The sequence below is a fragment of the Anabas testudineus genome, chromosome 12, assembly GCF_900324465.2.
Source record: "Anabas testudineus chromosome 12, fAnaTes1.2, whole genome shotgun sequence".
In the NCBI taxonomy this organism is placed as follows: Eukaryota; Metazoa; Chordata; class Actinopteri; order Anabantiformes; family Anabantidae; genus Anabas; species Anabas testudineus.
Window position 1 is genome coordinate 6,753,347 of NC_046621.1, and position 16,942 is coordinate 6,770,288.

General features: G+C 38.6%; 1 protein-coding gene across 1 annotated transcript; it reads left to right on the plus strand.

Moving 5' to 3' along the window:
- Positions 1-7,136: 7,136 nt before the first annotated feature.
- On the plus strand, positions 7,137-16,888 carry lman1 (lectin, mannose-binding, 1). Its single transcript, XM_026356853.1, has 13 exons — positions 7,137-7,384; positions 8,285-8,439; positions 8,696-8,803; positions 9,259-9,320; positions 9,668-9,767; positions 9,879-10,002; positions 10,631-10,689; positions 10,841-10,973; positions 11,187-11,374; positions 11,677-11,753; positions 14,567-14,729; positions 14,832-14,956; positions 16,390-16,888. The coding sequence occupies exons 1-13, from the start codon at positions 7,162-7,164 to the stop codon at positions 16,424-16,426; spliced, it is 1,554 nt and encodes a 517-aa protein (XP_026212638.1). The 5' UTR covers positions 7,137-7,161; the 3' UTR covers positions 16,427-16,888.
- Positions 16,889-16,942: the final 54 nt, after the last annotated feature.

Below are 16,942 nucleotides of genomic sequence, written 5' to 3' on the forward strand. Positions count from 1 at the left end.
AGTGACATGATCATGCTTGAGTTCACAAGGGGGATTAAAGCAGTATGAATGTTTTGAAAGCTTTGCACTGTGACGTTAATGATTTTAGTGTGTAGAGGTCAGTTGCCGTGGCAACAAACTAATAAGCCGAAAAAGATGGAAACAAATTCTTACATTCTCAGCTATTTGTGAATGCTGATGTCACATACACCCATTAGCACTATAGGATTGTTGGGCGGCAGCTAACTTACTGATTTTTATTATGGATTAACATGTAGATTATTTATATAATGGGGCAGTTTGTTTAGATTTTGTTTATTAAATATCATCTTGTAAATCTTCGATAGACATCAAATTATTTATAACCTGAAGAATGACAAGCTGATATTACTTTACTTGTAATATTAATTTTGCAAATATGAAAAATAGTGACAGTCTGTGGAGAGCAGCATTATTGCCAGATCTGTTGCTTTTCTAAACTAAAATTTAAAAAAAGGGAACAAAACTTTGAGTGTCTATTCCAGGACATGCAGCAAACCGCGGGAAGGTTGTGGGGATGGTCCTGTGGTTGACTGACTCTGTACTCCACTAGAGGGAGTCCTCCTCAAAGCCAAAGGAATGAACTACTGCCATTGGCCTCCCTATGAGTTATAATTTCTCAACATTGGAAAATAAATGAATCCCTTATGACTCTAATATGTTATAAAAAAAATTAATTTAAAAGATATAATTTTTGCTAGTGTTAGCATTTATAGCAGTATGCAAACATTAAAGAATTATGTAAAACAAATTATAATAAATACATTTACATTTAGTCCTTTTTATCTAAAGCAGCTTAAAAGTGAGGTACAAGTCAAGCAAAATATCTAGGCCAAATTTTTTTTTTGAGTTCAGTGCAGAAAAAGTGCAGGATGAGTTCTGTTTTTGAAAATGGGGAATGAGGCTGCTGAGTATGCAGAGTTGGGTGGGACATTTCACCTTTGTGGAACTGCAGAGCTAAAAAGTTTAGCCTGGGATCTTTCTAGGTGAGGCAAGGGGAGGTGAGGGGAGGGGACTACACAACATGGTTCTCTGGCAGAGGGCAGTGGACAGGAGGGATGGAGTTTAGGTATGCAGGTGCTGTTCAGTTGACTACTTTGTAGGCAAATGTCAGGGTTACAAAACCTGATGCAGGTAGCTACAGTACAGGAAGCTAGTGCAGAGATCTGAAGAGGGGTATAATGAGTGCTGCTGCATTTTGGATCATCTAGAGGGGTTTGATAGTACATGCTGTTAACCCCGTCATTAAGTCATTGCAGTAGTCCGGATGAGAGATGACCCGAGTCTGCACAATGAGTTGTGCTGTATAGTCCAAAAGGTAGGGTCTGATCTGTCTGAGGTTAAAAAGGACAAATCTGCATTCCCTTGAGACAGAGAAGACTGGTTTACCTCGAGGAGGCCCTTCCTGGAAAGGAAGTCAGTCAGTAGATTAAAGACTACTCGTTCAAGGGTCTTGTCCAGGAATGGAAGAAGAAAGACAGGTCTGTAATTCTCCACAAGGGAGGGGACAAGAGTCGGTTCCTCGAGGAGTGAGGTAATCTGGGTCGGGTTAAATGAAGTGGGAAAGGTGCCTATTGTGAGAGATGTGTTAATGATTTGTGTGATAGCTGGGGTTAAGAGTGAAGGAGAGTGTCATACTTTATATGCATACACACATTAAAGACTACTGGCCTTGTTAAAAAATGAGAATGTTTCACTTGTAATATTTCATTTTACAGTAAATCACTCCGGTCCCCTCACATTTTAATACTGACAACTGTGAAGTCATAGCTGGAAGATGCTAAACAGCTGTTTAAAGATTTGGGTGATGGGCTTCCAGCTGGGTTTTGGACATGATATGAATTCATAAACTTTGTTGTTCCACCCCTTTTTTCTTTTCTCCACTTATAACATACATCTATCTCACTCTCTTTATTTGGAAGAAGATGAGATGCAGATATCAGCTTAACCAAAACAAGGTGATATTATCTTTATTTTCATGAATAACAAGACCCTGAGATTCAATTTCAGCTGCCTCTGCAAGAAACCTTCCATCTCCTAAACAACCAAAGAGCTAAGGCTTCATCAGCCTCAGCAGAATAAAACTTAAATAATAAATACTACTAATAATATATATGAAAACATTTCTGACTTGATTTTACACATTTTTCATCTAACTATTTAAAATGTTTACATATGAAAATGTGCAAATTATGCTTTAATAACAATAGTATGTCTGAAAAGAGAAATAAGTCACAGCAATAACTTTTATGTTTCTTGACATCAGTGTTTCCACATGCGCAGCCCATTTACTTCCAACAAAATATGTCCCCTATGGCCTGATTGCTAACCAGGTGTGCAAAGACTACTTGTGTAGTACAGTTGTGTTCTAAATGTCAGTATCCCTATGAATCCACTGGGCGGCAGTAATTACTCAGTCATATAGGCTGTGTACTGTGTCATCACTCAACTTGGATTGATGTCCAACAGGTTGTTTTCAGTGAACTCAGTAAACTTTTAAATGTAGTTTCCATAGACAAACATAAATATAATTAATTTCCAATCATAATTAAAGCTTTGTGGCAATGGTTATACATCATGCATAGTAGTCTTCTTTCTTGTTTACTGATAGAAGTAAAGAGAATAATATTTAATGTCTTTTAACAAATGACTTGTCTCTGACAGACATCAAATAACATCTACACTCTTTCTTGTGAACTAAAATAAACTGATCATAGCACCATGATAATTACTGATATTACTGTGTCACAGTCCCACAGTCATCCAGAACAAAATGAGATCTGTTCATTTTTTTCAACACATGCCATGGTCTCCTACAAACCAGTCAGATGTCACCTTCATTAAACACTACATCATTGTTTACATGTTTTGTATTTGTTTCATAATGAGACCATTTTCAGAGAACAGTGCATGTCAGGATTTGCATTTGATCAAAGACGGGGCCGAGATTAAAGTTCTGTGCACATCCTTTTAACAAGGCTGTTGCATCCAGAAAAAGACAGAAAAAAAACTTGGCAATAGATTTCTTCAAACTGCCTTCTGGAAGTAATTAATCACCATCATGCAAGGGCCAGCCTTAAAAGATTTCAAATATTTGCTGAAGTGGCCCCTTGCTCCTAATTATATCTCCCTGCTTGTCCTCCTCATTATTTAGAACTACCCACAAAAACATGCAACACTGAATGGGAACAGTCACACACCCAGCCCCCCTCCCAAAGAAAATGTTTAATAGCAAATGAATGACTGAGTTACTGTGCTGCAATAAAGGCCTTAATGAGGTAATTTTATTAGTACAACTGCCCAGAACGTCTAGAAGCAGATGGAGAAGACAGAAAGAGGCAGCATAGAGAAAATTAGTGTTACCCAATTCATTAATTAATGCACTAGTGTGGGCAGCAAATTGTCTGCCCCAAAAATCCCCATTCAGTGAAGAATATTATGAAAAAATACATTGTTGCCCTCCAACATAATTACAAGACAGTGCAAATTAAATTCTAATGAGGTGAAAGGCACCCCCTTAACATACATCCCCTATTTCCCCATCTAAAAGGGCTTGCTCTTGTTGAGACCTACATTTAAGGAAGTATTCAGAGTGAAGGAGACAATAATGAAAGATCGGCTTGGCTTTAAGTGCTTTATACGCTGCAAACAGGTAGAGAGGATTGAAAAGCTCTCTTTCTGGGACTCCTGGGGGGCCTGTCTTCCCAGCACAGCAACACTTGGCCCTGAGAAAAGGGTCCGCTGAGGAGCCTGGAGAGTGAATGAACCTGTGCTGCAGTGGGTCAAACTGAATGACCACAAGTTCTTCAATGATTACAGGCTATGTTGTGCCGGCTCAGGCTCCACACATGTACACAAACACAAGCACGCACATATGTGTGGACACACACAGGAACACATGCACGGCCCTCGCCCTTCCACCTTTCCCTCCCATTGAGTTATCTTTACTCAGGCTTTGTCTCCTCTAATTGGAGCTGATGAGGGACTAATTGGTAGCTTTTTTACAACACCCAGTACTTAAGCAATGGCAAACCGAGGGAGGCAGCATGAGTGGAGTTAATGAGAGGCTTTGCACAAATAAAAGCTTTAAAATGGGCCTGTTTCACAGAATGGGAGAAAAGGAAAGTTGAGGACATCCTTTGTGTCCTCCATGTCTTTCACTTATGTGCAGGTATCTGAAAAGAAGAGGGAGTGGTGGAGGGCACACAGTGGTTGCTGAAACGTTGGGTACTTGTGTGCATAAAGGGATCTGTTCTGTATTGTTTTGGGCCCATCGTTTAGTGTGTCTGGTAATAATGAGAGAGGGCTGCTCCTCAAATGAATGTGGCATAGTCCTTAGTGGACAATAAGTGCCCTCTCTTCCCTGGACCACACTGGACTGTGTTGAAACAATCTCAAATAAAGGTTTAGAGCTTCTGTATTGTTGAGGGTGAGTATGTGGCCTGTGTGTGCAGAATTGAGGCAACAAATAATACCGCAGTAAAGCCAGTCTTTACATTACTGAAAACTCTAAATTCCTTGATGTGATCCTCCACAGGGAGATTGTTATTTACATCATGCTTGTAACTGAGGAGCACAGTAGTCTCAACCATGGGACATTTCCTTTGCATGCTGTCTTCACAGCAGACATGGTGTTCATATGATAATGGATTGCTTTGTGCTTTTCAGTTATGAATAAACATCATGAGGCAACAAGCTTCATTTAACTAAGCCTTAGTATCACACCAGGAGGTAACAAGCCACTCTCCCTTTCCCCCAAATGTGACATGGGTAATACAAACATCTTTAGAGGTCCACATCCTGCAGGGACAAGTAGCCCCATGCACAGCACAAACGTTATGAGTTTGCATTTGTTAGTCGACATATTGAAATAATGGCCTGCAATAAACAAAGCAAATGGTGAAAAATATTAAGATATAAGGGATAATTGTGGTCAAAACTTCTAATTTAAAAAATGTACTGTATATATATATATATATATATAAAAATAGCCGCAGACCCAATGAACTCCAAGAGTATCTCATAAACAGTATGGTAATATGGTATAATTCAAACACATGCTTAAATGTTTTTTCTTGCTGGCTACAGTAAATAAAATACACTACAAGCTCAGGTTAACTTGCTTCCAAGACACAGTACAGTTCCAACAGAATATAATTCACTGACCAAATATTTGTGCTGACTCATGTGATAGGCTATTCACAGTCTCAGTGACCCATTAACATCCTACAGGTCCCCATTGTTCACCTATAAATGGATCCATTAGCATTGCTATTGTTATTTAAATCTCCATTTCCTAACAAAGAGTGTGGTTTAACTCTCTAATGAGGACTTCCACAGACAAAGAACGCAGGCCTCTATTTTGTGCTCCCTAAATCCACTGTGTTTAATGTTTTACAAGCGATAGCACATCATTTATAACTTCACATGTTCCACTTACATACAACTTTGGTGTGCTTTTAGAGTGTTTTTTTTACTATACTATTTAAACACTATGTGAAAACCAGTTTGACAAAAGCTGTTGTGTTTCCATAAAGTCAACTTTTACATTAACTCCACCAACACAAACACAGAAAAAAAGTATTTGCCTTATTTACTTCATTCTTAACACATCTTTAAAACATAGTCAGTCATTTAATCCTCTGTGGATTCAACAACTCATTGAGGCCAAGAAATGTGTGAAAATGACAGGGATAAAACTAGATGACTATACAAACACAACCAATAACCAATGACAAACAAAACTAAACCTGTGGTGAGTGTTGTCAAATACTTGGCACATTTCTATGCTTTGTTTGCTTTTTATTGGCCATTATTTGGTGCCCAACACAGCGCATAAATGTCAGAGAACGTAACAAAGGCACAGGAGGGAACAGATTGTAGTTTTTAGCTGTAATATTTCCGATACTGTTGATATATCTACAATACTAATAATATATATACAAACATAACTACATTTACTTGTTGTGAATGTGGATAAATCATTCCGTAATAGACCACATCTGTTCATATAGGATGATGAAGAAACTGTATTTTGTGTCTTTGCATGTGAAATTGCTGCAGTACAAACTCTTATCTCTCTATTGCAGTAGCACTTACCATTTGCTGATCATTTCCTAGAATAGTCAAAATCCCTAGATTAGTGTCACCACAATAGTCTGTTTTGTTCTGGGGTTCGTTCCTGAACCCACAATCACAGGCCCTCACAGAAAGTGATGCTTCACCTCCAGAAGTAATAGGAGGAAGCTGGTAAATAAAAAGCAAGGGGGGCATATTATTGTGTAATCTCCCATCTCCCACTGAGGCTTTCATACAGCAGTGAAAGCCTCTGCAGCCGGCAAGACTGTCACCTAACCTGTAACTGACCTTAAGCAGGTTTACGAGCTGGTGTAGTGATGCAAAGGTGATGCAGCAACTGATTAAGGCAACATTTCACATTTCAAGTTTACAGTGATCATTGGGATTTGTCAGCTGATTTACTACTAGTATATACAGCCTAATGACATATGGTGGAAAAATAAACTTTTCTGTCTGTGTTTTCTGAGGGACAAACTATGTAATGCTAACCATAGCTTCTAAATTATACTGGAAACATATATTTGGCTTCAATTCATGAAAAAACATGCACAAAATTATAAAAATCACAGGAAGTAGATTTGTGTGCACAAAGTATAGTGGACGTCTGTATTTAGATTATTTCAAATGAATAAATAATCATTATTGTCACTTTAATTTAAATGTATTGCAATACTGTGGTGTCAGACCACATTATGTTGTGCATTATTATTATTAACTATATACTTTATAAACAAATGAGTGCAAGTGTTAGCAGGAAGCCAAAGAAAATGCATGTTGCTTGTACAATTTATTTATTTATTTGGCGTTTTGGGGGGCGGCTGGGCACTTCCAGGTTCCTCTAGTCCCCTCTGTACTGCGTCCCTGCTCATACAGTGATTTGCACTGACCTGTTCTGTCTCCGGACAGAGGGACAGAGGACAGAGGACAGGGGACAGAGGGGGGACAGAGGACAGGGGGGGGCTCGAAGACAAAACAAAACCGTCCAATGAGAAAGCGCCCTGTTGGCCCTGCAGACATCCCGGCATGCTCGTGGTCTCAGCGCTACGTCAGCAGTGATACCGAAACATGGCGGTGTCCATAGCACAGCGCCCGGCTGCAGCCACGGCTCCAGTGTTGGTATTAACTTTTCTCGCTGCCTTAATATTTCACCACGGTGTCGCCGATGTTGCCTCGGGCGCCTCGGCGACACAGGAGCTTCCTCACCGCCGGTTCGAGTACAAATACAGCTTCAAAGGACCGCACCTGGCTCAAACCGACGGCAGTATCCCCTTCTGGATCCACACTGGAAGTAAGTTTGTATCCAGCTGTCAACATCACCGCGCTTCTTATCGCCAGATGTTTCAATGTATCCGTATTTATACTTTTATCATCAATGCGGCGTGAAGGCAGCGCAGCTTTGGTGACGAGCGCGTTTCCGTTCTGCACCAATGTTCACAAGTGGCAGCAGTTTGCTTGTCTATTCAAAAGTGCACCAGGAAATTCATAGATTTAAGCGTCTCAGCTTTAGTCTTGGTGGCATGTTATGTTATAGAAACAGCAAGTTAAAGGTCCTTAATGCTGCAAGAGCCCGTGCGGAAACATGCAACTGAGGTATTGAACTTTCCTCCTTTAAAATGGGCCTTTGGAGTCTTGCATCACACAGTGAGTTATCCAGTTGCTGGCATATTTGCTGACAGTCAATAAGTGTCGAGAGAGAGAGATTACCTGACAACACACTGCGAATTCAAGATCAGCATTGCTTAGCTAAGAAGTGTTTTATTATGAATTAATCAGCTCATTTAAGTGTTCCTAGCAATCTCCTAGTTTTAGATGGAGGATAACGTGAAGGTTACCCACCTCGGAACTGGCAGGAAGTCCATCTGGAGGTTGTTTGTTTACTCCAACCATTATTTCAAAAGTTATTCTGTCAACCATTACATTAGGCCTGTGCTGTTGGTCTATTTAGAGATATCAAGTAGTAAACCTGGATTGTACAAATACATCTACAGTTTCTAAATCAGCTAATGAGACAGTTTAAAGATTAGAGAGTGGACTCACCCTGATAACGCTGGTCTACAGTAAATAAGAATAAGGGTAATCTGTCACTGCAGGTTACTTTTGGATGAATGTTTTCTTGTAGATCATCATGCTGCAATATAATCACAGGCAACATCAAGCTTAACTTAACTTACTCTCTCCTCCACATCAGATGCTATTCCTAGTGCAGACCAGGTGCGCATCACGCCATCCCTCAGGAGTCAGAGGGGCTCTGTGTGGACAAAAAACAAAGTCAGGTTCGAGCACTGGGAGGCTGAGGTGACCTTCAGAGTGTCTGGAAGAGGCAGAATGGGAGCTGATGGTTTGGTAAGGACTAGTGAAACTGTGGTGTTCTGTAGTAGAGCAATCTGTTTCCTTTTATGTAAAGTGATGCACCAACTACACCTACTGACACTAACAACTGGCATCAACTAAGGCTTTCGCTTCTTCCAAATGGCACGCCACATGTCAGAAACCTCCTGTTAAACTATATTACACTTTATTACACATGTTTTTACTTTATAATATAATATTAAACATTTGCTGTATAAAATATTTGTACCACTTTTTCATTGTTTTACAGGCTGTGTGGTTCACGTCCTCACAAGGCCTTGACGGTCCCGTGTACGGAGCTGCCGACCAATGGAACGGAGTTGGAATTTTCTTTGACTCTTTTGACAATGATGGAAAGGTTGGTGTCAAGTAAGCATTTCCCAGAGTTTTGTAATCTGCTTGTGTTGAAAGAGAGCTGGTCCCAAAGCTAACGCAGTGTCAAACCTTTCTGTTCTTGTTTGGAGACGACTAGTTTACAAAGACGGCTTCTGTTTGGCTGTTATCAGCTGCTTTGTAGTCACAGAGGCGGTGGATTGAAAATACTAATATTAGTGCAAGATGATCCTACTATATTAAGCATTTTAAGTGTTTGTTTTGGTGCTGAAAAAGTGTTTGTTTTACATTTCTTTTTTTACTTTTGCTGTCTGTCTTATGCAAAACAAACACGTTCATATTCACGTTTAAATATCATTTATTTGTGCTCAGGTATGGGATTAATATTTTAGAATAAGATTAGCTAAAAACAAAGCCGTCTCAGGCCTTCAGATGAAAAAAGGATTAATGTGTGTCGTTGTTTTCTCATCTTCATTCTAGAAAAATAACCCGGCTATAATTGTTGTGGGAAACAATGGGAAACTTGTTTATGACCATCAAAAGTAAGTAAATATTTCTTTTGTGCTGCTCTGATGTCATCAGCAACTTAAAGAAGATTAGGAAATATGATTATATTTGCTTGGAAAGTAAATAATCCTTTGTCTTTCCTAATCTCCCCTGGGCCAGTGAAAGCTTTAAATCACTTTTTCAATGCCATTTCCCCCTTGTCTTAGAATTCCAGTGTTTTCCATACCACTAAATAAGTGTTTACAAAAACATACACAGACATTACTGTTATTCACTTATAGAATGATCTCTTATCATGTGTTTTTCCACTCTTGTACTCTGTCTATGTGAAGCTCTGCACTGTAAAGTTAGAGTTTTGTCTCAAAGTGTTGTTCTCCCCCAGCGACGGCACCACACAAGCCCTCGGTACATGTTTACGGGACTTTCGCAACAAACCCTACCCTGTCAGAGCCAAAGTGACGTACTACAAGAAGACGCTAACGGTAGGAGACAAGCATGAATGCACACTTACAAACACACACACATGCTGAGTATAGGTGACGGAGCCTATCATCTGTGTATGTGTAGTAGTATTGTTGTTTCCTTTACACCAGGTCATGATCAACAACGGTTTCACTCCAGACAAAGACGACTATGAGTTCTGCACTAAGGTCGACAACATGATCATTCCCAGCGAGGGCTTCTTTGGCATTTCAGCTGCCACCGGTGGTTTAGCAGGTACTAATCTATTATTAACGTTTTGAAGTACTTTTTCAAAAGCGCTGTATTTCTCACTGTATGTCATCACCACAATCGAGTTTCTGAGTCTTTTAGGAATCTGACTTGTGGAGTTAGAGCAAAAATACTCAGCTGTGATATCACTAATTTGTTGTTTTTTCAGTGATACCCTTGTTAACATTTTCTGGTCAGAACTCTCCAGCTAAAATATTATCTTGAGTAGAAGAAAATGAATACAAACCTATAGTTTAATGTTTATTTGTTTAGAGACTTTTAACTATTATTGTCTGGTTATTAATCATGGTCTTTCCTGCACTTTGTCTTGTCTTGCCAAAACAACACCCCAACATTACATCATTATTTTGAGGTTATTATACTGCTGTTACTACTCTTTTATCGGGATATTGTGCATTTTAACACTACTTTCATTGTTACTGTTTGAATTATTACTTGGATGTTCCTCCTATCATTTATACTATTTCTGTTTTTAGCCTGCTGCCAACCTATCAGAGACAATAAACATTGTTAATACGACTGTCATCTGGTTATTATTCTGTAATTATGGTGGTATTACCCGTTCCAGTGCTTCCCTACCATTTTTTAATTCAGATTTTGTTTCCTCCATCAGATGACCATGATGTTTTGTCCTTCTTGCTATTCAGACTCACAGAGCCAGGCCAGCAACCGGTAACTACGTTTTCCTACAGCTCCCCGTACTTTCCTAGTCCTGTGTTTGCCATTCACATTTCTGTAGCGGTGTGTCTGCATGTGCACATTATAGTCTAAGCATGGCCTCTATTGAGTTCAGAGAGGGTTTTTTTTGTCTTTCTCTCTGAAGCCCCCACCTGAATCTGAGATTCCTAAGGAAGAGAAGGACAAGTACCAGGAGGAATTTCAGAACTTCCAGCAAGAGCTCGACAAAAAGAAAGAGGAGTTTCAGAAAGAGCACCCAGACGTCCAAGGACAGCCAAGTTAGTTTTCTGAAATCAAATGCTCCAACTGATTATGTAAATTACATAGAATTCTTTTTTTAAAAAGAGTAAAGTTGTTCTTGTGTTTTCTACTTCAGAAACAAATACAAAATATAAAATACTTTACCACTTTTGTAGTACCTCAGGTAACATTTATAGATTTAGATTTTCTAATAATCGGCTACAATCTCGGATTAAAATTTTCCTTTTCAGTTGAGGACTTGTTTGAAAGTGTAAATGAAAGGGAGATCCGTCAGGTGTTTGAAGGCCAGAACAGGATCCATCTGGAGATCAAACAGCTCCACCGGCAGCTCGCCATGATCCTAGATGAGCAACGCCGTTATGTGTCTGTTATTACCGATGAGATCGCCAAGAAGGGGACGACACCTGAGTTGGGACAGGTGGGTGCAAGGAGAAAAAGTTTTTACACCAAATGGACAGCGTGACATTATAAATCATTTACTGTAGAGGTTCCCTTTTCACACAAACAAAAATGTATGAATTTTAAGAGACTTCTAGTCACATTATTCATTTTTAAAAGGCATTGATCATAAAATCAACTAATGTGACAACACAACAACAAAGAAAAAACACCATGCTCTGTCTCTTCCTGCTGAACCAAACTGTTTTTATGACAGGTTATCTAAGCTTTTTATTACAGCTTTATCAAACGTCAACACTGATGTGTTTAACCTTGTTTCAGATGGATTCTGCCAGTCAGCAGCTTGGCTCCGTCATATCCACCCAGCAGGAAGTTCTCAGAAACCTGAATGAGTTGAGGTAAACAAGTCACTCTGGAAATTTAGCTGTTGTTTTTGCCCTACTCTTAGCTCGAAACCAGTGTCTCTGCTTGCACTTGATGAAATATGAGGACATTAAAAGTTCCTTTTTTTATATATAACAGTTGCAAAAACATGTTGTCTTGTAAATGTTTGGACATATTGTTTAGATTTTAGTTTTGGTCACGTGGGAAAGCCAAAAGGTGAGTCTGAAAGGTTTGAATACGAATGCTGTCTTTGCTTAGACGTTGTAATCACAATATGATAGGTACAGTAATATGCATTTGTAATCTTCTTTAACTATGCAGTGGTCTCCTTACCACTCTCAGCCTGCACTGTTTTTTAATGCTAAAATAATGCAGCTTAAGGGATTATATGATGGTGTGCCTTCCATGGCAAAGGCTCAAATGACTATTTGAGTTGGATAGTTACGCTGAGTAAGCCTGATTAGTTGTACATAATATGTTTTTATGCTTAAAGCTTGTATCTCTTGGTAAAAGCATATTTGTGCTTTTGTATCGCTAGAGTCAGGTTATTGTAAGCAACAGAAGATTGAAGAAACCTGTCTTTGATTAGTAGATTAGTGAAAGTTTTTTCTTCACTGTTTTACCTTAAATAATGGGTAGTGGTCTAATTTATAGCTCATCAACCTTTGGCTCAGCTATGAATTGTTGAATTGTTGAAACTGAAGACCCCATTTCTTTAATTTCCATCTCTACTTGGTGTCTTTCAAAGGCCAAAGATATTCTGTGTATTTATTCAATAATTGCACATCCACTGCCACTTGCCTGCCTTAATTTTGTCACACCATCTGCATAAAGAATTAATCAGAGTGACATAATATTAAAGGTTTTAGTGTAGGTAATATTAATCTTTTAGTCTCTTGTATCATTAAAGAACAAGCTGTTTAAATGTCCTAAATCCAACAGGACATTCATCCTCCAAAGATTTTGCATACATGATGTTCTTTATTATATTCTTGACCTATAACTCACATGAACCTGAGCACACTTATATGAATCATATGCTCCTTTTATCCAGGGATTAATAAGTGAATAAGTGGAAGGGGAAAACAGTAAATAATTTTAGACCCTGGCAAAAGGCTGCAGCTGCTCTCTCTAATGTGCTAATCTGTATTACTATGTACATGTAGATTAAGCACTCAGTTTATCTTGACTCGTCTTTTAAACACAGAGTTTAGGATAGGACTCTCTGGATATCCAAGGAGGGGTTTCTTTTCATAAATGGGTCACTTGTAGGAGATGAAGATTAGATGTAGGGTTTAATAAATGCTCACTTACTTTCTGATGGGAGATTTTTTCCCCCTCTCAGCAAAACAAATTAGATTTTGTTTATATGTCGTCCCTGGCCATCCTGTCAGACTGCAGCCATGTGGCCGAGCAAGAAAAGGCCACATCTTAGCACCATTTTACCCTTGTCAGATTAGTAGTCTTTAAATACATCTGTCATAAACAGGCAAAACATGGTTCCCCTCCAATTGATTTCTTGTCACAGTCCCCCCACAGGGCTTTTTTTTCTTTTTACTAAGGCTGCTGGAATTACTTTCTTTTGTCAAGTCACCTTTTCTTTATAATCATCTTAGATATGTTTATGATAATAACAGAAACTTATTGCTTCCTCCTTGTAAGTAATCAACTTTAAAAAATTACATTTTGTTGAGGAATATGATCCAGGCTTAGACATGTTCATTATCTTATCACAATGGTTTACCAGAGAAATTGAAAGTGACAATACAAACTTTTACTGGTGAATTATAACCAGTTTTTCTTTTTCTTTAGGAAATAATGGGTGATATTTACGTGTATATGCCAGATATAATATAACTATAGTATAACTATAGAGACATCATTGGGTTTATGTATCTGATTAGTAAATGTTAGTGATGGTGTTTAATGCTATTAATCATAAATTGTGCTTTTCTAAAGTTCAAAGATACTTAAGGTTAGTTTAACATTAGACATATAATTAGATATAATTGGACACTGTGTCCAGAAATGGAACAAAAAACATCAATCTACATGTAGTTGATTGAATGTTTTTCCCTGTTTCCAGTAGGTAAGCTGAACTTAGATAACTGGCTGGTGGCTTTATATTTAATTGATAAAAACAAGAGTGATAATAATAATCAAGTGTTTCCTTATTTTCGTACCCCTACTCTCTGTATAGCTGAGTCGCCAATGTGAGACATACGCATTTATTTTTCTTATTTGAAACATGTCCTCTTCTGTTCTTAGTTTGGGAACACATAAAGCTTCTTTACGCTTACAGTCACCAAATGTATTTGTTCACAGTTTGCACATCCTTTTTTTTTTCCAATCCCAATTTTTATTTTGTCTTTAGCATCATGTCTAGACTCTGGATTGCATATGCCAGATACTGTTCCTCTGTGATCTGTTTCTTAACCCACTGGACTTGTAATCTGTTGTAAGAACATGTTTTTATAAGGGATTAATTTAGCAATCATGACCTCTTTTATCAGATGGTAATTTTCTGTTTTTCAAACTTTGAGAATGTGTAGCCTCCAGTGAATAGGGATTAAAAGATTACATTTGAACAATTTGTATTAGTGTAAATAAATGATACCACATAGCATATTTAGTGTACATCGTGTTTCCCAACATGAATTCACTCAAAACATGTATCACATTGTGAAAGGTAAACATTTGGACTATTTTGCTGAGATATTAATGTGGTATTAAAAGGCTGTTGAACTTATTTATTTCAGTCCTTTGGGTAAATGGTTGTAGCATTAATGTTTATAGCACTGAGTGTATCTTCTGTTTGTCTCTGCAGAAATTCCTTTTATGAGTCGCTGAAACAGATCGGCTCAGCCCAACACCAGGGAAATACAGGAGGCATAGGGACATATGAGACCATTCAGCACTTCAATGACATCAAGGAACATCTGCACACAGTCAAAAGGGATGTGGAGCACCTGGTGCAGCGTAATGCTCAGGTACTAATCATCATATTCTGGAATATCACCCAGAGCCACTTATTGAACACATCACAATTCAGTTGACTGAGCTCTGTCACTCTCTGTTGTGTGTTTTCACAGAATCCTGCTGAGAAGGTTGTGAAGTGCCCCGAGGTGCCTCCCATGCCTTCGTGCTTATCCACTGTTCATTTCGCAATCTTCATAGTCGTGCAATCAGTCCTGTTCCTGTGCTACATCATGTACAAGTAAGGTGTCAGTGGTATTTTTAAAAAACTGAAACCTGTGTGGTGGTGTGTACAGACCCTTTGCTGTGTTAGTTCAAATTGTGGTTTGGTGTCTGCTGCTAGAGCAGTGTTTTAAAATGACCAAAGCACTTTTTTTTATTTTGCAAAAAACACAATGATCAAAATTAGAGAACAGCAAAAGATTACAACAATATGTTCTGAAGGTTACAACAGTCAATTAGTAGGAGGTGTAAAGGCTTTGAATGACGTCAGCACAGCTGCAGCTACAGGACATCACTAGTCTCTCAATCTTCTTCCAGTCTCTTCCATAGTTCTGTGACTGTAGTGGGTTTCTCAGCCATAACTTTGTCGCCAAGGATTTTCCAGAGGTTTTCTATTGGGTTTGAATCAGGACTCTGGGCTGGTCATTTAATTATTTCAGTGTTTTCATTTTACCTGCCTGGCTGTGTGACAGGGGGCACAGTCCTGCATGAATTGTTGGCTGACTGGGTGATGAATGCAGGGAAGGAACTGCATGTTGTCGAAGAAGGTTCTGATAAACATTTGCATTCACTCATTCACTCGGCCCAGCTCCTGCTGCAGAAAACTGGGTTCAGTCTTTCCCCAGTCCACCCTTTTCACTCTTCCTGCTAATGAGAGGTTTGGTCACTGCAGAGTGGGCTTTCAGTCCAAATGCTCCTAAATGTTGAGGCACTGAATGACGAGACAGATCCTTTCCCTGCTCGGCACTAAAGTGGTGAGAGGAGACAGAGAGAGAGGTGCAGTGTTGAACCGATTGTCCGTTGACATTTTCCATGTCATACTGTCCTCTCTTGCATTTGTCCTTTGTGGACAGTCAGCCTTCTTTGGGAACTATTAGGAGTTTGTGACACTGTAAAGATACAATATTCTAGAAATCACAGATTTCAACCAATCAACCAACTTCTCTTGTTATGGCTGATCATCGTCATCTGTTTTGCCTTCATCTGGACAACCTGCTGCTGGAGGGGTCCAGTCACTTTAGAACAGCTCACCATCTCACAAAGTAATTGAAAACTGGAAAGTTTGGCCAGTTAAAAAGGGTTTGACAGATAATTTAGGAAATTAGAACCAGGGGTTAAATTAACACTAATAACTGGGAGGTACCTGAAAGTGATCTCTAATTTTGATCCGTGTTCTTTTTCAAATATCTCATTTAAGATTTTTATACTGTGCTATAGAATATGGGTTTCTAAGAGGACTAAGAAGTGACCATGTTTTTCTCAAATTTCCATATTGTAGCTTAATTGGCAAAAACAGCATTTTTTTAATTTAAATAAAATGGACAGCACAATGTACAAAACTAAAATGCCATTCATGTAGATTACGCTTTGGAAAGCGACTGTACATGTGCCTGTGGATGAATTGGATTAAATGACTCACTAATGTTTTGTGTCTCCTCTTGTGTCCTGCAGAAGTCAACAAGAAGCAGCTGCAAAGAAGTTCTTTTGATGAAACGTGGGTTTCCAAGATAAAAGTGTGAATGGTGGAATGTCCATTTGGCAACTTCTTTAGTTTGATTTTTTTCAGATTGTAAGTTATTGTACTTGAAAAAATTGGTTTTGTTGAAAAAGTTTGTTTTAATTAATTACAGATTTTTAATTTCGTCAGTAAATGTATGAATGCTAGTGTGAGACACATTGCTCTGGATCTCCAACATGATGTAACATGTTCCTTACAGTATTTTTGCTTGGTCAAATCATTAGAGTTTGTTTTCAGCAGCTAAAGTCTCATATTATGAAACTGAACTGAAAACAAAACAAACCTGTGTTTTGAAATGTGCAATTTTGTATAAAATAATGCTGAACTATTGGTGATTATAAACTCAGAGAGGAGATGTCTGCTTCTGTTTATCCATTTTGACTGAGTCCGAATCTGACATCTCCTCTGGCTGAACAATTAATAAACAGAAAACAAATGACTCTGTAGTGTGTGCTCATTGTTGAGAACAGACTTAAGAAAATGTCT